Source organism: Vanacampus margaritifer, chromosome 11, assembly GCF_051991255.1.
Source record: "Vanacampus margaritifer isolate UIUO_Vmar chromosome 11, RoL_Vmar_1.0, whole genome shotgun sequence".
In the NCBI taxonomy this organism is placed as follows: Eukaryota; Metazoa; Chordata; class Actinopteri; order Syngnathiformes; family Syngnathidae; genus Vanacampus; species Vanacampus margaritifer.
The window spans coordinates 12,500,501-12,523,227 of record NC_135442.1 but is presented as its reverse complement, the minus strand read 5'-3'; the positions used below and the strand labels follow the sequence as shown (position 1 = coordinate 12,523,227).

General features: G+C 39.9%; 1 protein-coding gene across 3 annotated transcripts in view; it reads right to left on the bottom strand.

Moving 5' to 3' along the window:
* The window catches only part of igsf3 (immunoglobulin superfamily, member 3), a 106,945-nt gene that overhangs the window by 3,938 nt on the left and 80,280 nt on the right, over positions 1-22,727 (bottom strand). For all 3 annotated transcript variants that reach the window (XM_077579433.1, XM_077579435.1, XM_077579434.1), the window contains exons 8-9: positions 5,947-6,360; positions 1,541-1,993 (exon numbers count right to left, since the gene is read on the bottom strand). In XM_077579433.1, the coding sequence (XP_077435559.1) occupies positions 1,541-1,993; positions 5,947-6,360 (867 nt within the window). The remainder of the gene's footprint in view (positions 1-1,540; positions 1,994-5,946; positions 6,361-22,727) is intronic.

The following is a 22,727-nucleotide window of genomic DNA, read 5'->3' as shown; positions in this document are numbered from 1 at the left end:
TCATAAAACAATGACGCCAACTTTTGAGTGTCTATCAAATGGCGGGAAAAAAGTCAGAACCACATCAAAGGATGTCCAATTTCATGTCTTTCTATTCATACTGTATTAAAAAAATGAATTTTGTCAAATGAACCACAGAGTGTACATCCAAGCTTAGAAGTTAAAGCTATGCATGTCGAGCATAAATCGAGCAGATCAAAAGGGAAGTGGATTAACACGAGCTCCATATAATGTTTGATGCCGGCAAAGCGGGATGAGCGCGGCGACGGCAGCATCTTCCTTCTTACATGCAACAAAAATGTGGCTCTTTACAGTCGTAGTACTGTATGGACTAATTGGAACTATTATCTGAAACACGACGGTGCCGCCGTGATGAGGGACAATCGAGCTAAAAAATCTCTCTTGAGTCTCGAGGTCAAGGATTTTCAATCTGGGACTCTGCCTGAGAAATTGGTGTAACCAGTTTGAAGGATGCTTGAGTCGTTTTGCAAAATACCCCAGACGAGGGTGACGAGGAAGATTGGAGTGGGGCGGCTACATTGGGAGAGGGGACGTAGTGATCTGGCGAGCACGCCAAAATGTCATGGTCAAGTGTACACGTGTTAGACTTCTTCTTAAAATGACTCCTCGGAGTTTAGTGACAAATGGTGTCTGAAGGAGGATGCTGATCTGCGAGGCCGTTTGTAACAGAAAGCGCCTCCCATCACAATTGCCATCAACAAGTCTGCCTCGTAGGTGTCTTGGGCACTTTTCGACCCAAGAGAACTGGGCCCAAATCCAGGTTTGGGTTGCATAACAAGGATTTACTATGGTAAAAGGTGCAGTCAGGGTTATTATGGTTTTGGAATTTTTTATTATAGTTAGTTATTATTTCGTTTTAGTTATATTAAATTTAGTTAGTTTTAATTACTTTTCAGGGCAGCTCTGTTAGTTTTTATTAATTTTATTTATTTAAAAAAATGCTTAGTTTTAGTTTAGTTTTAGTATTAGTTTTCGTTTTAAAAAATGTGTATTACTTGTGTGCAATATTTTTAATAAATACCATGATAAATAAAATAAAAAAAGTAATGGACTTTTATTTGATATTTTATTTTTTTAAATTGATTACACTAAGGATGAAAACTAAGGAAAGTTTCACTATAGTTATAGTTAATTTTTGTTAGTTTTGTAAAATGTAGTTTCAGTTCTTTATTTTTAAAAGCATTTTTCGTTTTGATTTTATTTTGTTAATGAAAATGTTTTATTTTTATTTTAGTTTTAATTATTTTGTTAAGTACTAAAGTAACCTTGGGTGCACTAACCCACCAAGATTGTACTTTTGGCTACTTTACAGCACGGGATTCTGATTAAGGTAAGCCATTTTAAACTGAAAAAAAAAACTTTTTTTACAGTTAAGTGGAACTTTCATCATCCTCGTGTGTGGCGGGAGGCAGTGTGAGCTATACTCACATTCATTTCCAAATTAATTTCTATTTCTAAGATACAGTAGTAGTGCAAAAATGTGCAGTATACACACTTATACAAGACAGTAAGCGCTCACCTCGTTGCAGTACATTGACAGTGATGAAGCCTGAGTTGTTGGTGGCCAGGCGGTACCAAGCGTTGCGAGGGTTGAGCAGCCACTCCTCCACGTGGCAATAGTAGCGCCCCCTGTCCGTCGGCCGGGCTCCCTGAATGGTCAGGCTGTACTGGTCCGAGACGCTCCTCTCAAACTGCAAGCGGGAGTTGGGCCCCGCCTCCTCTCTGGGACTGCAGTTGCCGTTCCCGAAGATGGCGTCGTGCCCGATGGAGAACACGCACTCCCGCTCTTCTCCAGCCGGCAGCAGGTCGTCGTCGTCGTCGTCGTCGTCGTCCTCGGGGCGCTCCACGTACCAGGACACGGAGAAACGCGAGTCTCGGGATGACTGGGAGGGGATGCTGCAGCCCAGGCGGATTGAGCCGGACTCTGGTACGGTCACGTTTGACTCCGTCTCCTCTACCTGTAGTCGGGCCTCTGTAGTGATACAAATGATCAGTTGTCAACTTGAATATTGTGCTTGCAACAATTGTGTCTGAGCCTTGATTACCGTAGTTTTAAAGGGGACATACATAATATTACAGAAAATGTACTTTGTAATTGCTTGTGTACAAATCCTGCCGAATGTGGGGCTTCAAAATCATCAATCGTTGGTCTCCAGTCACAATTGTCCTGTTAAAAAGTGGATGCTACTTCATCATGTTTGGACAGTAAAAATATAGCCGCTAAAAAGCTTCAGGTGGCTGGAAGATAACCCACTAGGGCGTCATTGTGCTGTACACTCTGTGACAAGAGGCGCTAGCCACCAACTAGCTCCAATGCTAACAAATTTCTGGGGCTTGCACTTCTTCACTTGGAAATTTAAATAAAGACACCGAGCTGATATATAAATTGTGGATACCAGAGAAAACACATTTTTGGAATGTAGGCTAGCTGGCTAGCTAGCAAGCGGCATGCTTTAGTGTTGGAAATGGGGCTAAGTAACTCAAGACGGCACCACCAGATAACCACTGATGCAAACTGTGGCTGGAATTTGTTTTAGCCACACGAACACACACAAAAAAATAGTAAGAAAAAAATATATATCACGAGAACTGAAAGGGTGTGTGTGTGTGTGTGTGGGGGGGGGGGGGATCCCCTACAAACACTTTACTAGCTCTATGTCATGGCATGTTTTCTTTCTTTTTTATATAACCAATTATATACAATGACTTTAGAAACAAATCTACACTTTACAAGGTAAGGAACATGCCACAAAAAGAAAGTGCAACCATTAACTGTAGTGTCGCAGAATTTGGAAACAGACTATTTTGAAAGAAAGAAGAAGTAAAAAAATAAAAATAAAGACCGCAACAAGGCTGCCAGCAATTACAACACCATAGAGCAGGAACAAGGAACTTATTGCGAAGTAGCTGTAGCTCAACATATGCAAATTCATCACGTCCATTATTTCCTTTGGGGGGAAAAAAGCTAAAAATGCTCAGAGAAATTTTCCATCCAATGATGAATAAAGTATATGCTATATATTTTATTAAATCTACTCATTAGTTAGTGATAAACCAACCAGCAAAAGTAGTAATTATAATGCCATGAGATCAAAGCTGCTTAGACGAATCAATATAAATGATGTTGGTGACCCATGTTTGACTTAATGTGATGTTAAATATCTATGGCGTTGCATTATGTATATGTGACCGTCTACATGTGTGTCTACGTTGTGCATTTCTGATTAAATGTTTACTTACTTACCAACTATTGACTGACAGGCAAAATTACATCCCCATAATGAAAGCAAACACATATTTACCAAATATAAGGTTGCATATACAGTCATGTGTTCCCATAGGGTTAGATCTGTGTAGCTATGAGAACCCAATTAGTTGTAGCAGTGTCGACTTCACATAAATCATGTTTTTTTCCCCCCCCCCTCGCGCCGTCGTCACTTTCTTGAACTAATGCTGTATTGATGACTGCACTCCACGTTATAAACAGGACACCTAGAAACAAAAGTTCTTTGAGGCCAAATAAAAATCTTTGGAATTTATTCATACAAGAAAATGGGTTGTTTGGACAACTTATTTATTTAAAGACGAGGTTATTTTGAGGTTTTTGTTGGTAATAAGCAAAGAAAGGTGCCAGTAAAGTTTTATTTTTTATTTTAATGGATTGTCCTGAGGGACGTCATCTTACTTTGGGGTCGGCGAGGCATGAATACGTGATGCCTTTGAGTGCTTTTGGATGCTTCTTGGGAAGAAGTGACCTGATGAGAAAGCTTCCGTGTGGTGCCTGACAGCTGTCGTGGCTTCAAACCATTTGGTGCCAGCTGATCTCTTCCGCGGATTTGACTGCTGTCAGGATATTGAGCTGCTTGTTATCAGCGCTACTGGCTGGCGGCTATTAGCGCCCAGGCAAGAGCAGCAAATGAAATGGGTTTTTATACTGTGCATGGCAAGGAGGTCCAAATTGGACTGAAAGGCAGGTCGGCAAAAAGACGGTTTTGCGCGTCCTACCTCGCAGTGTACACACTACACAAACAAAGCAACACAACAGTAAAAAACTAAAAATTGGATGCTGTCTAGACAACATGTAATGTTAAAGTAGATCTTCCAATTTAGGGATAAAACCAAATGGATATTGGCCTCTCAAAGCCTCTTGCAGGTCCCTAATTGACCCAGCATGCAGACCTGCTTGACCAACAGCATTAATATTCTTGTATTTTGTAGTGGTGAACTCCACTGCATTATACTGAGAGCCGTCTCTACTATTACGGCCATCTTTTGTAATGATGTTCTTCACCTCTGCAAAAACAACAACAATGTTATTTTATTATTAATAGGGTCTGAGCACCAGGTGGTGAGAAGGCCCTCTTGGAATCGCTGGGTTTATTATTATTATCGAGACCAAATAATTGCCTTTTTGGGGCCTGGCATGCTTGGAAACTCACCAGTTTTCAGAAATGTGAGTATCCTGGTGCAAATAGAAGATATTTTAGGGGTCCACATTCACAACATGGCCCCAAAGTAATCACTCAATAGTGCCTGCTGGAAATTTGGGGGTTGGAGGGGAGGTGTCAAGCGTTTTACTGGTGGAAACGATATTGGGCGTACACGTCTATCATAAAAGGGCGAACGAAAACGTCTCAAGGACACATGCATGGATGTGAACAGGAAGTTGAAAAAAATGGGTGCATTCCATAGATGACAATGATTAGCTACTACTAGCAAATTGCAAAAAATATAGCTAGATAGATAAAATTGTTGTTGTTTTTTCTGGGGATCTTATGTTGCATTGTGTTTGATGATCATTTTAAGGACTCACAATGAAAAAGGTGTGCGAAGGCTTATAATCACTGCTTTTAGCTTTTTTTTTTTTTTTCATTGAATAAGGGTCTCCTTTCCACATTTGTTGACATCGCAAGATTGTACGTAATATACTACTACTACTCATAATAATTAAGGATCAGCGAGTAGGTATCGGTATCAGGCCGATACGAGGCCTTATTTCAAGGTATTGGTACTCGTGACGTTTACGGTTAGGAATTAGAAATAAGAAGAATTCAAAAGAAGAAAAGAAAAAATATATAAATATAAAATATAAATGATGTTGGTGACCCATGTTTGACTTAATGTGATGTTAAATATCTATGGCGTTGCATTATGTATATGTGACCGTCTACATGCGTGTCTACGTTGTGCATTTCTGATTAAATGTTTACTTACTTACCAACTATTGACTGACTTGCAAAATTACATTCTCATAATGAAAGCAAACACATATTCACCAAATATAAGGTTGCATATAGTCATGTGTTCCCATAGGATTAGATCTGTGTAGCTATGAGAACCCAATTAGTTGTAGCAGTGTCGGCTTCACATAAATCATGTTTTTTTGTGTGGATTTTTTCCCCCCCTCGCTGTCGTCACTTTTTTGAACTAATGCTAAAGAAAAGAAAAAAATAATCACCATTAATTTCATCCAATTTTAAAGAAAAATGCTCTATTGGGATATACTGATTTTTCTTTAAAATTATCTGTCACTATCAGTTTTTTTTAAGTTTTTTTTTGGGGGGGGGGCATTTCAGTATCAGTGACTATTCAAGAGTTGAATACTCTGGTCTGAAAAAAGCGGTATCTAATATCCTTACTTCTAGTACTATGCACTTTTGTTGCCTCTTGAGTATTTGTAGAAATGCACCCAATAATCAGTATAATTCATTGAACTTGAACCAAAGAAAACTATGACTTGTGTTCTGTGCACAAAAATATCTGTCGAGGCTGGATGACTTTGAATCAGACACATCCCCACGGAATGGGAAAGAATCTAATAATAAGAAGTCTAAAAAGGACCAGCATGTGAGGCCAACATGACAACTGCTTCGTACTCGCATTGGGAGTAACTAAGAGAAGCACCTTGTTCAAAAAGACACTGACCTGGCTGTCTAACCAGAACCTCCGTGAACCCGGACGAGTCCCGCGAGAGGCGGTACCCCACTCCATCTGGGTCACTCAGCCACTCCTCCACCAGGCAGTAGTACGTTCCCGAGTCGGCGCTCTCCGCTCTGTTTAGGGTCAGCGCGTAGAGGTGGGGGGAAAACCTCTCGGCCTGCACGCGCCGCCGCAGCCGCTCCTCGTCGGCGTACGTGCCGTACTTCAGGGCCCCCGACTGCTCGATCCGCAGCAGGAGCTCGTCGGCCTCCGAGCCCACGGCGGCACGTCTCACGTACCACAGCACGGCGTACTGCGAGTCCGGGCTTGTCTGCGAGGTGATGGAACAATTGATCCGGACTCGGCTGTCCTCCAGGTTGACGAGAGACTGGTTGTTCTTTTGCACTCGCAGCTTACTCTCTGTGGGGGGAAAAAAACACAAGAGGTTGAATTTAGTAATAAGTTAGAATTATTTAGATTCATGTGAATGTGAGTAGGAACGGTAGACTTAGTAGTCAAGCCGAGCATTAAAAGAGAATATATTAGTGTCAACATTAAAAAACAACAACAACAAAACTTTTTCTTTTAACTTATTGACTCCCAGACATTTTCACTGAAGCAACCCCCTTCGCTCCAGGCTGTTTTACTGGATATTGGATACTGTTCTATTGTTATAAAAACAAGGAACCTACCAAAAGAAAGATTAGAGTCTCTTTTTTTCATCAGCAAAAAAAGTACATTTCTATCTGTTTCCAATTTGCAGCAATTAGCATTAGAATATAGCTAAGTTTCATCATTATTCACAAATCTGTTTAAAACAGTGGAGGAAAGAACTTTTTGCAACATGGCCCTGGTTGATCTCTTGCACTCTGCTGCCACCTGCTGGCCGTTTTTGTAATAACTACCATTGCTTCAACCCTTCGCGTCAGTTAGGAGGCTGCATCAAAGCCTTCTTTCTATATGCTCTAGCATTAAAAAAACCCAAATATGACTTTGGGAGCATGGTAATATCTAAAATAGAGTGTATTTAAATGTTTTTGGGAGCAAATTTTAATTAATTAATTTTGAACATATAAAGAATTAAAAGCTTTGTTTACAAAAATTCGAACAAAAATTGCATGGCGCTTTCAGGGTCATAAGCATGAAAGCTAAATTAAAAACGAAGCAAGTAAATAGTTCCCTAAAGTTTTCTAATGTAAATAAAGTTTTCCAAAATTTCAAAATAATTTGTTAAGTAAAAAATGAATAAAAAATGTAGGGAGTTCCCAGTGTCAGCATCGTTTTTTTTTTTTAAGTGGAAATTTAAATAAATTTATACATGAAAAGTTCCCTGTATGTCAACGAAGGACAAATGCATGCGAATGTAGCTAATTTGGGGTTTTCATCAGGGTTTGTAAAAGGTTTCAAAAGATCTTCGCAGGCAGTAAAGACAATGTCTGAATATGTTCGAAATGTCTTTGAACCCCACACCTCTTCCCCAAAGTCAATGGGTAGGTCCCCTCAATCCCGTCGGTCACCATAACTACCATTTTATTTTTTTTTAGACCGTAAACAAATTGAGAAATATGTCAAAATGCCATCCTGCAACAAACAACACCAACGTTTAACAGCTTCTGAGACAGACTTGTCTATAGCACCGGAATCTGACTTTTGGATTCAAGTTTGTGAAAACGCATTTAAAATGACAAAACACACAAATTTACAACTTATCCAATATAAAATTATTCACAGAACATACATTACTCAATATATGATGAAACAAATGGGACTCTCAGACTCCGACATTTGTCTCCAATGCTTACAAAACACTACAGACACTTATGTTCATGCTTTATGGTTATGTACTCCGGTTATGTATTTCTGGACTAAAGTCTTAGAAAAACTTTCCGCTATTTTGGACTGTAGGATACCTTTATCTCCAAACTTGTGTTTGCTAGGTGACCTAACAACAACTGACTTACCACATAAACAATTTCAATCTACACTTGTAGCCCTTACTATCGCTAAAAAAACAATTCTTGCTAACTGGAAAAATAAACAAACTCTGAATATCGACCAATGGTCTAACCTCCTCATAAATCACATTTTAATGGAAAAAATATCTGCCTCAAATAAAAACCAAATATCAAAATTTCTAGAAACATGGTCTACGTATATAGAATTTTTTAACCTAATTCTGGTTACTTAATTCTGTCTGTTAGCGAGAGCCACTACATCGTGATAACTTACATTGATGTTTCTGCATTTGGCAATTTATTATTATATTATATTATTAGTATGGGATTTTTTTTTTTAATGGGCTTTAGGTGAACTGATGAATACACACACGCACGCACGCACGCACATGCACATGCACATGCTCACCCACACACACACAAAAAAAAAAAAAAATATATATATATATATATATATGTGTGTATATGTATATATATGTATATATATTAAAAAAAAAAAAAGAGAAAGAAAAAAAAAACTTTTTTTTTTTTTTTTAAAAAGGAGAGCAATGATGATGTCAAATCGAATGAACAATACTGAGTAAAAAAAAATAAATAGTAAAAAAATAATAATAATAAAAAAAAAAACAGCTTCTCACGCCTCCACAAAGTCATCTTTTATCTTGGCCACTAACAAACAACGCTGAAAAGCATAGCCTCCTTTGCTGCAAGTTATTATGCATTCATGTTGGCGGAGAGGTGGCACGCCGACGATACGAGGGAGAGAACACGGGAGACGCCTTCAAGTTGCCGGTGCTGCTGAAATCAAGGTGGAAAGAAAGCGTGTGACAAAAGGCACACGAGTGCAAAGGGGGTGTAAGTTTTTGTAACGGTACGGGACGCAAGCGTCATTAGACAAGGAGGGAGGCCTGGCTGTCTGTCAAAATGGCAGACCTTCACGAGGAGGGAGGCGGCCATGTCAGTAGCGGGATGGAATGTGCTCCAGGTACCGTGTGATGCATCTTCTTCAAATGAACACCTCTGGCAGTGTGTATGTGAAAGATCTGATTACAATGTGCAGATGGAGCCAATATTGTGGAAAAAAATGAACATAAAGTACAAGAAAAATCAACATTGTGCTATGTGCAGCCATCATCAATAGAATATCAAAGTTAAATACTTGTTAGAGCACGCTCCAAATGATTGGCCAATATTATCGAGCCTCTGAGTAGACATATTGATCAATGATGTGTGTGTTTGTGTGTGTATGCGTGTGTGCAAAGCTGCTGGTGCAGTCTTTCTCCACTAGGGGGCACAAAACAACTCTGCTGCTGGCAACAGCCATCATCTGGACCACTGACAACTGAGCACATGGGCGGAATTCTCGCTATACTGTATATTGAATTCAGTGGATAATAGTAAGAGGAAATGATTATTATTTATATTATTGTTACTTTGAGTTCTTTATTATTGGTCTTTTTTTATCCATTATTTTTTTTCATGTTTCTTTCAGAGAACCATGGCAAGTAATTTCAATCATTGGAAGTGGCCACTTAAACTACTGGAAGACAGAGAATGCTTAAAAGGTTTGACACAAAATTGCGGGAAAATTGGATAAACTATTGAATAGTCTGCCAATTTAAAGATTACGCAAACCAATTTCTGCCCTTTTCAGTCAAACCTTTCCAGCGTTCTGTTTACCCGTATTGTTTGACTAACACATTTGGTTGTTTGTTTGAATTAACTGCCATGGTTATTTTAAAAAAAAAGAAGAAGAAAAAAAAGTAAGCCTACTCTGTTCAACTCTTACAACTGTATACCGACTTTATCTCCCACCGCATATTTCTATCTTGCATTAATGCAAAGATAATTACGTCCTGGTAGTATGTGAAGTTGTTGGCGCAATTAGCCAATCATCACAACTGAGACTAACGACTTTAATAAACATAATTACTACCATTGGAGGCACTAATATTGTTGTTACCCGATTTAGCTTCGCACAACTCGGTTCGGCACCGCAATGCAAATTACAACCACAATAATAAAACCCCTGTTCAATCCAAACCTCTGACAGCACAATTGAACATCACTATCCTTGTAAAGGGTGATTTTTTTTTGTGTGTGTAGAAAAATTCATTATATTAAGACTTTGGGAAAATACGCCTCTAATTCTGTACAAAACGCATTCCGCATAAGACCTTAGTTCAGTAAGCTTTTAAGGATTAACTATGCCAGCCTTTTTGCTTAGTGTCGCTGTTTGTGGCACTCAGATTTCATCATCACCATCGCTTTTATCTGGGCGCTTTGTTTTTACATGTTGCAGTGCGGTGGATAACTTCTTTTAAACAATACACATATAATCAAGGATGCAAAAAAGTGGTGAAACGTGCAACTTGAATCACCTTTGTACGAAACGGCTCTTCTTTTTTTTGTGTGTCAATATTAACAAGCGTTAACTTCATTATACCCTTGCATGGCAAAGTTTAGTTTTGCCATGTCATATAAAATAGAACTCAGACTGAGAATATTGTGTTCTATAGCAACAGAAGCAAGTTCGACTCACTTTTTTCATTCTTTAATTAGCAGTACAACTTGGCTTGTTTGACTAAAACACAGATTTCTGACCACAAAAGTGGAGGAAACAAGCTTTTAGTGAAAAGAAACAGAACATTGACGCTAATAATTTTTTGGGACACCTCAAACTACAAAATACAAAACCAAGCCTGAGTAAAGGCTTTTGCTGGCTCCAGTGTGTCTTTTTCACATGGCACTTGCTATTCACTCCATTAATTGTATCACCATCGTGACACATACTCTGTTTTATACCTTAATCTGCTCAATTTACTTCCAATGTCACACTCTCTTTTCCTTATTATTTGGTAAGCTGAGGTTTACTCCATAATCTTTATCTTGGTAAATGGTAAATTGACTGGTTTTTATTTAGTGCTTTAACTACACCATATGGTGCTCGAAGAGCTTCACATTTGAAGCCTCACGTTCAGCCATTCACACACACACACACACACACATATACACCCAGCGGTTGGCTGCTGCCATGCAAGACGCTGCCAGGTCAGCTGGGAGCAAATCGGGATTCAGTGTCTTGCTCAGGGACACTTTGACACGGTCACAAGGGGTGAGCATCTAACCCACAACCTCACAGATGGGAGACGACCACTCTGCCACTGAGCCATGCCGCCCTGATCTTTTTTTTTGCTGCCATTTAAGGGAATCCGTTTGTCATGCTTTACTAACATAAATTTCACAGACAGGCTTTCCATTAGGGCTGAGTATCGATTTCCTCAATCGATTTGATTTCGATTCACAAGAGTCCAGTTTGATTCGATTTCTTTTTCGATTAGATTGACTTCAATTTAATCCAATTTAATTATGGAACATCAATTCTTCATAAATATAAAGGGCATGAAAAAACTCCACAAACAAATTCCAAATGAAATTTTGCGTAGGCACTGCAGTAGGCAAACTGGTAATGAAAGTAACACGTGTTGTAAATAATCACTTAAATGTTACACACACATTGACATCAGCAAGGATGAGAAGAAAAATATTTTCATAATTCTAATTCAATTGTAAATAATAAGATTCTGAAAGTTATTTCATAAATGTAAGAAAATACCTTTAAATTCATGTGAACAGTAAATTTCAAGAAGACAGTAAGTCAGAAAAAAAACGTCCTTTAGAATAAAATTCTATTTTCTTACGAATTTATGGGAAAAAGCTATTAAAATAATTGATTCATGGTTTTATAAATCTATATCAGGCTCGAAAAGAAAAAGCGGTTCGATATCGATTATTAATTTTTTTAAACCCAGCCCTACTTTTCTTGCCTACTCGTTGAAAAATGTGCTTGACAAATATACTCGTCTTCAGGATTCCAGTTGACAAATGCAAGGCAGTGAATGGGTTTAGCAACTTATTCGGTACATTAACAAGACATGTAACAATAAGTGCTAATTAAGGAAATGGATGAGATCCTGCATTAGTTATCATTGCCATTATGCCATAGCATCCACGTGTCCCAGATAGGAAGTCTCATCTCCACAAAAATGACCCTGAAGAATGCTGGCAATCATTTATTTTGGAGAAGAATTACCTCCGAACCTTCAAAAGGAGAGCCATGTAAGATTGGGTTGGCACAGGAGGGGGAAGGAAAAAAAATGCTCTCATTTCAAGTTTGAATCCGTGGCCAGGAAAAAAAAAAGGGATTGAAAGGCGTGAGCTGTACACATCAGTGTTTACAAAAATGTATTTTTCAAAGACAAAATATGCTAATTATTCAAGCCCTATTAAAAAGCATGGCCGGCTATTACAAGTCGTTACAATTAAGCATTCGCTCAAGCAGAGGTGGGACAGAGGAGCCGCAAACAAGGCGTGTGAGCGAGAGGCGCAATAAAGCAAAAAATGTGCCCTCTTCAATTGCAAAACAACCTTCACGTCTCCCACCAGAATAGTCTGGCAGTGAAATGCCACATTAAGTGAGCAGCGACTTCACAGAGCAGCCAGTCACGTCCTCACGTGTCCATTCCCACAGAGAGCTTCTGCCTTCCTTCTGCACCGCGCTTAATGTTGCACCAGAAAACACACTAAAGCTATCCATATGACCCAAGTACAGTAAAGTAGTGGTGAATGCGCCATTGATTAGGACCGCTACATAGTGGTGGAGAAGCGGGTGGATAGAGAGCAGGGAGCCAGTTCAATCACTAAGTAACAAGGCAGGCTCGTCGTCTACATGTCTCCCCCCCTCAGCAGAGAGTGGAGTTCGCATCGGCGGCGTTCCCTTAATGAGCCTCCGGGGGATGTCATCAAAATGGGATTGTCAACATTTCCTCTGTTCTGCTTTAAGTCGGCATTCAAACTTCAAGTGCCAGTTCTTGCCTTCACCTGTTTTATTACCGACGCCGAGGGGCTTGCGTCCTCATCCAGGATTGGTTTGTCGTTTAGTTAGCGAGATTACACACAAAAAGATAACTTTCCCACAAAACGTTTGCTGCTTTTACACTTCACAGTGCTCAATCTGGGCTGGTAGTCGCTCCTCCAATTCAAAATAGGACACCGTGGAACACGAAATGCTAACAATGTGGAGAATGAGCATCTCCTGCTTTGACTTCTGGCCATCACAAGAAGACAACATTAACTATGAAAAGAGCATCCAAGCTGAGTGGAACTGTCGATTATTTATATGATCGCACCACGAGTTAAGGCATAGCAGCTAACATGTAAGCTAACATGGAACCATTTTCTTTGTGGTTTCTTGTTATTAAGGTGCGGGCAGGGCTGAACAACTTATCGAATTTAAATGCAATTTTCACATTGCAAAGGTTGCACTTTTGAAAGAAAAGTCGGTAGGCTTTATATTTTATATACTGTATATACCACTTATATAGTGTCTAAAAAAAATTCCGTGCTTAAGTTCAGTTCTTGCGTTTATATATTGTTTCATGAAACATGAAATGTAGAAATCATAAAGCAACAGATTTGTTTACATTGTGGTTCAGGTAATGGATGGATGGTTTAGAACTTAGAGTTAGAACATGAGTTGTGTTTATGCCACACGTGATTGGTAAAATTTTATGAAGATGTCGCAGTGAATGCTTAAGCTCATATCCCACTGAGGGGGCGTATATTTGCAAAGATAGCAAATGTTGATTTCTCATCAGGATTATTTAAAGTTTGCAACGTTCGCCAGTTGTTTGCCGATAGTTTTAATGTTTTTTTTTCTTGTTGCAAGGACATTTTGAGCTATCTTGAACAAACACTGATACAGGCTTTAAAAGAGTCGGATTGTTTAGTTAACAACTGTAATAAACTGTAAAGTACATAAACTGTCTTGACGCATAACATAGCCGGGGGGGATAGGGTGGGAGGGCAGGAAAAGCCTGGTGGTCCGCCAGTCCTATGAAGCACTAGGGGAAACCCTGCAATATTATCATAACAATATATAATAAATATAGTGCTTAACTCTTTGACTGCCAAAAACGTTAAATAACGTTTAGTAAAATCCTATGGAGGAGTGCCAAAGACGTTAAAAGACGTTTGTTTCAAAACAGAGGTGAAACTAACCATTTTCTATTGTTGATTACTGAAAAACGGAATAAGGTAGAAACAAACTTTTTTTTTTTCTGATGAAAGATGAGAGTCCAATCTTTCATTTGGTAGTATGTGTGTTTCCATAGTCCAAACACATAATTTTCTGTGGACCTTGAAAGATCAGTCAAAATGCTAAAAATCGGCTGGCACCCACGGCATCCCTTTTCTGAAAACGTCTTTAATATTCTAACATAGATACATTTTTTGCTTTTATTTATTTAAAAAAAATACATGGGAAGAAGACCTTCGAAAAATAATCGCAGTTGCAATATCGATGAGAAAAAAAAACACAATTAAGAGTTTAAAGCTCTTTTTCACCGCCCGATAGTTATTTGCCAGCTCTGTAATTCTCAAATAAGACTTTACCATAGGAAAAGTCATGTACTATTTCTACTATGCCGTCACGTTGAGTGACATTTGTGTGACGTAGCCCACTGCCGGTCACCATTCGTCATAACTGTGTCACTGTAGCATTCGAGGATATGTGCCTAATGACAAAAATAAACACACACTCATGTCAGCTTTGGCAAATCCCAGTAACAGCGTTCCACGGCTGTATCGTGGTTCATTGTTCGCGCCTCTACTAAATCACAGATTTATTTGAGGAACGCATCAGTCTGTCGCAGAAGTGATTACTAACACCTATGCTTTCCTCTTCGCCCTCTCGTTTGCTTCAGCGCCTCACTGGAAAGTTGTGCAGCTCAGCGGTCATTAAGTACATATTAGGCAAGTATATCTAAATAAGAGCCGAAATGTTCAAGGGAGACCTACCGGCACCTCTGGAAGAGTACTTTAGGGGATATCCATATTCATGAGCACAGGTGAGGCTTGTGGAATATTCATGAAGCTGCTGTCAGGTGATTAGACAGAACTTGATCAGGAGACCCATAAATCATAGTAACAGCCGGGAGAGTGAAGGTGATGGCTGGTCAAAAGTGTTTTGACGAAGGGGAAAATGGGAGATAAGCCTATCAGGTATTAAAAGACTCCACATGGAGCGAAGACAGGGATTGGAAACGAGTTCTAGTCCGTCCTCATTTAAAAAGTCAGGCTGTGTATCCTCTACTTCCCAACACTTGCCCCTTCCGGTTTCGCTGCTTCTTTGAAGTTAGGCGAACATTTTTCATGAGTGATAGTTATCCTCATCCACTCCCCACGGACTCCCACTGTTGTTGTGCAGCCTCAAAAACAAGAGTGCTGCTTTTGAGGTTTGGGGGGTTCAATTTGCTATCCTGCTACCTTATCAAAAGCAAGCTGGTGCGTTTGTGCAAAAAAAAAAAAAAACACAAAAATATAAGTGGGAGGGAGAGGATTTTAGCTGCCATTAAAGGAGACAAATTGGTCACACATGGGACAGGGTTGAAATGAGGGTTCAATGAGCCAATTAGATGCTGTAATGCGTGGATTTGTGAGCGCCTGTGTACACTGTAATGACAGTACGTGCCCAGGAAAAGTGCTGAGGTAGTGGAGCTGTTGTACCGCAGGAGGCACAAATGGGATACGGTCCATATCATTAGATCTCCATTTTGGCCCTATGACACGTTTTAATACAATTCGCAGAGCAACAATCACACTTTTAATTAAATTGTGCTTAATCGTTGCCGTGCTTTCTCAGTGGAAGATCAAATCCCTGTGGTCCTATTTAAGTTATCTTGGCCATGCCGTGATGTTCACTGAGGTTGCCCTGGAAACCGCAGCAGTCTATGAAATGTATGGCAGCTTGTCAAAGTAAAGTTCAGGGTCAACTTTAAATCTGTTATGAGTTTCCCGCTCAGTTATCGTCAGGGATGCATTTAAGAAACTCACTCCACAGTCTCCTTGTAAATGTAAACCTATGCAAAGAAGAATAACTTATAGAGGAATGTACAGTACTTGTACCTGGGGAAAAAAATAGCATGGTGTATAGGGATGGAAGGGTTTACTGATAACAGTGATAACATTTTCAACGTCGATTGTGCTTGTGCAAAGCCGCCGCTGGCTGATTTGATCGTATCGCAAGTGTAGCTGGTGTGTGGTGTGTGCACATTGCTCTTACACGGATCCACAGAATCCATAGAGAAAAATAAGTCCACCCTGAAATGCAGGAATCCCTGACTTCAGCCCTCAAGTACCAGAGCATATCAGTCTGGACTCCAGATTCTGGAGCCTAAAGCAAGACCGACTCACAACTGGATGGACGCTCTTGAGTCAGTGTACATTTAAGGCATATTTTTCCTGTAAATTTCGATCAATTTTACCAGCTTCAGTGCTTTTGAATTTAAAGGTTCCGCTGTACAATTTTGATCAGTTTGTTGACTTAAAAATGGTTCAGTCCCATCATGCCGATTCCTCTCCTCACCTTCCAGCACACAGTGAAGTAGCTTTCACATCAGGAAGGTGGAGAAGATGAGAGAGATGTAAAAGAGAGAAGGCGATAACATGCCCGAGCGTGGGGGAGGGGTGGGGGAAGGATTTTGGAAAGAAGCAGACTGCCTCTACAGCTCCGCTCCAGAGGACTTACGGAGTCTTAAAGGCAGCCTGCTCTGCCTTTAGCTTTAGCATTAGCACAGGCTGGGGTTAATCCGTGGCCGGGACCCCCCCTGAGCATGGCAGGACTGAAGCCTTAGACATGACTTGATCCCCTGCGCAACATCTTACTTTGGCTGGCTGCCCCTCGTCAAAGCCACCTCATCCCAAAGGCACCAAACTCGCCACCCCACACCACCGGGAGGGGAAAATGAAATGAGTGATGTTCAACAGCCACGCTCAAACTCCCTGATTAATTGGGAGACTAATTTCTATGCTAATGACAACAATACATCGATGATCCCATTGTGTCAGAGGGATTGAATTTCTCAGCGCCCCAACATCTCAAAGACAAGCTAATCACAAGGATCTACACATATACACCAAACACTGCAAAAAAAAAAGCCATGCTAAAAAATAAGCAAAAATGTCCTCAAATTCAGATGAATTTTCTTATTTTAAGAAATCTCAAAGACATATACACCAAACACTGCAAACAAAGCCATACTAAAAATATGCACACATTTCCTCAAATTTAGACAGCATTTCTTATTTTGAGCAAAAAAAAATCTGCAAATGGGCTAAGCAAAATCTGCTTGGCAAGAATTCTTAAGCATACTTAACGTATGTATGCCTCCTCTTTATAGGTAAAAGATGAAACAAAAAAATATAAGTATCTTTTGAAGTCTTACTTAATGAATGAATAAATATTGACAATGTTATAAGACCAACCTTCTTTTATTTTGGTGCAAATCAAACCCGTGCGCCAACCACTTCTCCGGTTTGGGAGCACAAAGTGCTACAGGTGAGCTAAAATCGTAGGCGGCGCCGACACAGCTCAGCACCTTATTGGAACTCTCAGGAAATGAGGTATGTAAAAAGCTGACCTACTTTTTCCTTTAAAAGAAAATGAAATACTTGAATATATAACAACATAGACACAAAACCTTCCTTGTTTTTACCTACTCCCCCCTCATGATCGACTGGGGAGCAGTCTGTGCCGCGGTGTATCAGTCGTGGTAATAAACAGTGCACTTTGTCTCCTATTCTGTGCGTCAGTCAAATTCAACATGCTAATTATGACCATGAAAAACAATGAAAAACGGACATTTTCATGAATTTAGAAACCACTGTTAACAACATTAGCATTTGTTTTAGGTTTTTTATAGTTAGTAATTGGTTTTACGAAGGAGTTCCATTCCTACAACGGCTAACCTGAATTTGTCTATGAATCATTAGTCTACTGCTCAACTATGCTGACACAGTAGTAAAGTCATAAATGCAGTAAATATTTGTAGGCAGCTACTGGGCCATAAATATAAAACAATCATATTAGAAGCAGTAGTACAGCCTTCTGGTGCTGCATTGCCGCACACGGTTCGTAACTTCGAAATATTTTACGTCACTAGCGTGGTAGACCGAGGACCCACATATGCAGTTGGGCCCTCTCATCTATCATTCTGCTTTGGCGTGAAAAAAATACCACTTGAGTTGGAAAGAAAAGAAAGAAACTACAATTCTCCTTTGCAATAAATCATTTACACCAGACTCTCGTATCTTTTGTCCACTTTTTGTTCATGGCCTCGGAAATTCACCAACACCAGAGCGACTGCTGGAATGTGTTTTGGCCTGATGGGAAGCCGATGCACAAGAGATGAATGGGCCTCAAGATGCAGAGAGCAAAAAGACTCATCAAACTGAACCGCGGGCGTGTTTGCGTAGGAAAGGGTTCTTCCGATAAGCATAAAACCTGCACTCATTAAGAGAAAAGCAGTCATCCGAGCTGGCCAAGGCTCGACCCGTTCTGCTCAGCTGCTTTGCATCACTGTAGCTAGCACTAACTTACGACTTCAATTAGATACCACGGAATAAAAAAAAAAATAGATAGGATGGGATTTGACTGAAAAAAAACACAGCTGTTTGCGTGTCTTAGTCAGGTTCGCTTTTGAGAGGACGTCAACAACAAGATTGACCTCGAGCGTCTGGAAACGAGCGTGACGAATTAAAAGGCTCTCATAAAATTATTTTCTGTTTCAGTGCACGCCCGGAAGACTCGTCGCTCGCCACCCGTTACGACCCTGCGCGTCGGCGGATTGCGTGTTGGTAAACAGGCGGTAGAAAACACTGAGAGTGGCATGCAGGCAGCCTGCGCGCAGAGTGCCGCCTCAGGTGAGCTCGCGGGCAAAGCAAAGTATTGCAGCCGAAAAACAAAGAATGAGATTTACCGCCATGTCAGAGGCAATAACCCTGCTATAACGGCAAGCACAACACCGTATCCTTATTATTCATGAAACACCGACGAGGAAGCTGCTTGAAGAAAAATGTAAACATAATGGAGAGAATTACGAGGAGGAGGAGGGAATCAGGGAATTATAAAATATTGAAAAATCACAAGCGTGTGAAAGAAGCTGAGGGGGGGCGCACACCGAGGAAAACATGCTGCTAAGTGAAAGCGCGGGGACCAGGAAGACATTAAAAGAGACTTATGAGCAGAGCGAGAAGAAAAACGCAGGAAGACAGAGATGGAGAGGCCGATGAGAGGGCGGGCCGTAATGAAGACGGACAGCTTCTATTCATGGCCCGATAAGCGAGAACCTCCGATCGCTGCAGTTGCTATCAATAACAGCTCGGTGGCAAGTACTTCACCGCGATGAAAAGACGGGAGCACATGTGGCATCTGCTCGTGCCAGCCCATATTTAAAAAAAAAAAAAAAAAGGGAGGATAACCCTGGAGAACTATTAGAGAGAGGGAACAAGGTGTGATAAAGTTGCGGGGAGTCGACGACATAAATCCTCAAACTCGTAGCGTGGCGACAAGATAACACAACAGGAGAGCCAGATAAGAAATAATGAGGAGACGAATGAACGGTAGCCAAGCGAGTGGAAAGGTGTGAGGAGTAGGGATGGGCGGAATAACACATTTGTTATGGATTGAGTGTTGACAATTCTGACATGTCTTGTAGAATTAATTGTTGAGGAAAATGTGGGTAAAAAACAACAACCTCATAATGGGTCTAAAAGAGAACAACGCCACTTGGGTCAATTTAACCCAACCACTAACCCAAAAAGTAAATAAACCACAAAACAACCCAAGGGGTGGAGTTTTTCTTACTTAATTTGAAGTTATGTCTTTGTTTGTCAACTGTGGCTGTCGCTTTAAGATTTACTCGCACGCACACCATGAACGAGCCTGACACAGATGTTGCAGTTACGCTTTGGGCCAAAGGTGGCAGTCACAAGTAAAAAAGTGACAAATTGCACAAAGATCCTTGAAATTTATTTTTAAAAAGACTTTACTATTAAACAATGATGAACATTTACTACAACCAAAATTAATATATAAAATTTCCATCCATCCATTTTCTTAAATTTTTATTATAATAATTATTATTTTTTTAAGTACTGAAAATTGGTACCGTTGAGTACCGGTATCGATTCCTAGGTACCTAGTATTGGAACAGTACCGGTTCAAATGCGAAAGGTACCCATCCCTAAAGGTTACCAAGGAACCTTTTTTAGGCTGCAATTTAGATTTAGGGCTGCAAGATGGTACAATGGATAGCATGCCAACGTCACAGTTGGTAGGTTATAGGTTTGAATCTCTTCCTCCCAAGGTCCAAAAGCATGTATGTTAGGCTCATTGTTGACAAAAAATTGTTATAGGTGTTAATAGTTATTTGTCAGTGTGTTCCCTGTGACTGGCTGGTGACCAGTCTAGGATATTTGAATTAAGAAAAGCATAAATTTTCAGATGAAACCCTTTATTACTTAAGTTGTCAAATTACACGTATTCACTCCACTTCCTGAAGAGAAAACAGAGTGTTAGAAGTTGAATGCCATATTTGATTAATTTCTGATTTGTCCAGACAAGCCCAGTGATCAAATCTGGGTATGAAAAGGTAAATTTCTCCACAAAATATTAAAATGTCAAGAGTTCACTGAAATTCAAGGAGGCTTCCACATTAAATAACTCTCTTTATGGTGGCGCTCTAACCAAAGTTTGTGGTCTGTGATTGGCGCCGGTCCAGGCTGTACCCCTTCCTCTCACCTGAAGTCAAAGTTAAAACTCCAGCACGCCTACAGCCTTAATGAGGAAAAGCATTTTTTTTAAAGGTAGATATTAAAGAAATAGGCATCTAATAATTAAGCGCTACATATAAAAATGGACATAAAAAGTCTGCACAGCAATGTTTAAATGCCAGGCTTTTGTGAATAAAAGTACCGGTAATTAGTTTCAAAACTTTTCCCACCATTAATGTGATCTATAACCTCTACACCTCATGCTCTAACCAAAGTTTGTGGTTTGTGATTGGCGTCCGGTCCAGGCTGTACCCCTTCCTCTCACCTAAAGTCAAAGTTAAAACTCCAGCACATTTACAGCCTTAATGAGGAAAATCTTCTTTTTTTTTTTTTTAAAGGTAGATATTAAAGAAATAGGCATCTAATAATTAAGCTCTACATAGAAAAGTAGGCATAAAAAGTCTGCACAGCAAGGTTTAAATGCCAGGCTTTTGTGAATAAAAGTACCGGTAATTAATTTCCAAACTTTTCCCACCATTAATGTGATCCATAACCTATACACCTCATTTAAAAAGTAAGAAGATGTAAAACAAATAAATAAATAAAAATGAAGATATTGTGGTAGCATGAATGGGGATGTGGCATTGACCAACCAATTGCAAACAAACTCATGTAGTCAGCACACAGCTACCACCATTAAAAGTGCCCAGAAAAGTTCAGCTGTTCCAGTAGGCTTTTCTTGACATTTTAAATGTCACATCTTACAGCCCAATCAAGAGAGAGCAATCAACAGAGCTTCCACGGCATCAGGGAGATCTCACTGTTAAAAGGGACAGCATCAGTCAGGAGAAGGGTAAAGAATAATGTCCAAGCATCGAAACAGTTAAGACAGTCATTATCAAAAGGAGAAAATATAGCACAATAGTGACATTACCAATAACTGCGAAGTCCCTCCAAAATTGATGAAAATACTCTGTCAGTAGGGTGAACGTTTTGAAAAGATTTATCTTGTTTGCATGTTGGTATATTACAAAACCCTGGCATTTGAATATCCACTGCATATCAAAATCATATGGAGGCAAACTAATGTGTCCTAAAAATGCCAACAAACCAATGAACTGATTGTTAATTTTCCTCATGGTGGACCAAGAAAATGTAGTCCCAAGTTCATCTGTAGTGCGGGCTAAAGTGGGACAGCTCCTTCCTGCTCCCCCTCTATCCTCCCCTAGGCAACATCCCCATCATCCTTCTGGCCTGGCCAATAACCTCTTAATGTCCTACTCTTCATGCTAGACACGCGCCGGCTAAAATGATGAGAACAATTTATTGAACTCCCCAAACCATCATTAATCTAAACTCCACTTCCATTAGGGAAAATTCAGCATAATTATTTGTGTGTGTTTGCCACATGAGTGTGTGCATATTAGTGTGTGTGCAGTTTGTGTTATGATGATATTAGATTGTGTCATGGAGACGGAGGCTTCCCCGGTGAGCCTCCATGCTGAACATGTGTTTGCCATTATTGTGCTGCAGGCAAGGCACAATAGAGAAAACCCAATCAGGTGAGATGTAATAATCCAGCCAGAGTATGCAGAAGTGGATCACATGTTCTAATGTCTTTTTGGGGGGATTACACTGGGGGAGATCCTCTAAGAAAATTAAACATGGGCCGTGGGAGGTCAGCCCCCCTCCCTGCCATGTTTGCATGTTGCGTGCAAACATTAGATTGATGGTGCTAAGCAATAGACCACCCACTGTTTGCAGCCTGTGCTGGATAATTCAAGCTAAATAGAAATGAAGTATCAGTAGATGAGTGCAGACGCAGGATGTATGGTCAACTCTCATGGGCCATGGGATTGTTTCGATTTGCAGACATCAAGTAGACCCAAGGCTACTGGCATCTCCTTATTTGGGGCATCACATGCACATGAACACAAGAATATTGGAAGACCTGCAGATGATCCCTCACAGAAAATGAAAACAGTTCATGTTAGCCTGTTCATTTTGCATATTTCTACTCATCTAAGATGATTTTGTACAAAATTGTTTTTTTGTAAAGCAATTTACTGAAATTTTTTCCAATTTTATGAACATTTAATGGTAATTTTTGTGATTTCTTCTTTTGGACACTTTATTGTTACTTTCTGAACATTTTCTTTTCTGCCCTAAAAAAAAAAAAAAAATCAATTTTATGACTTTTTTGTTGTTGCCAATTCCAAA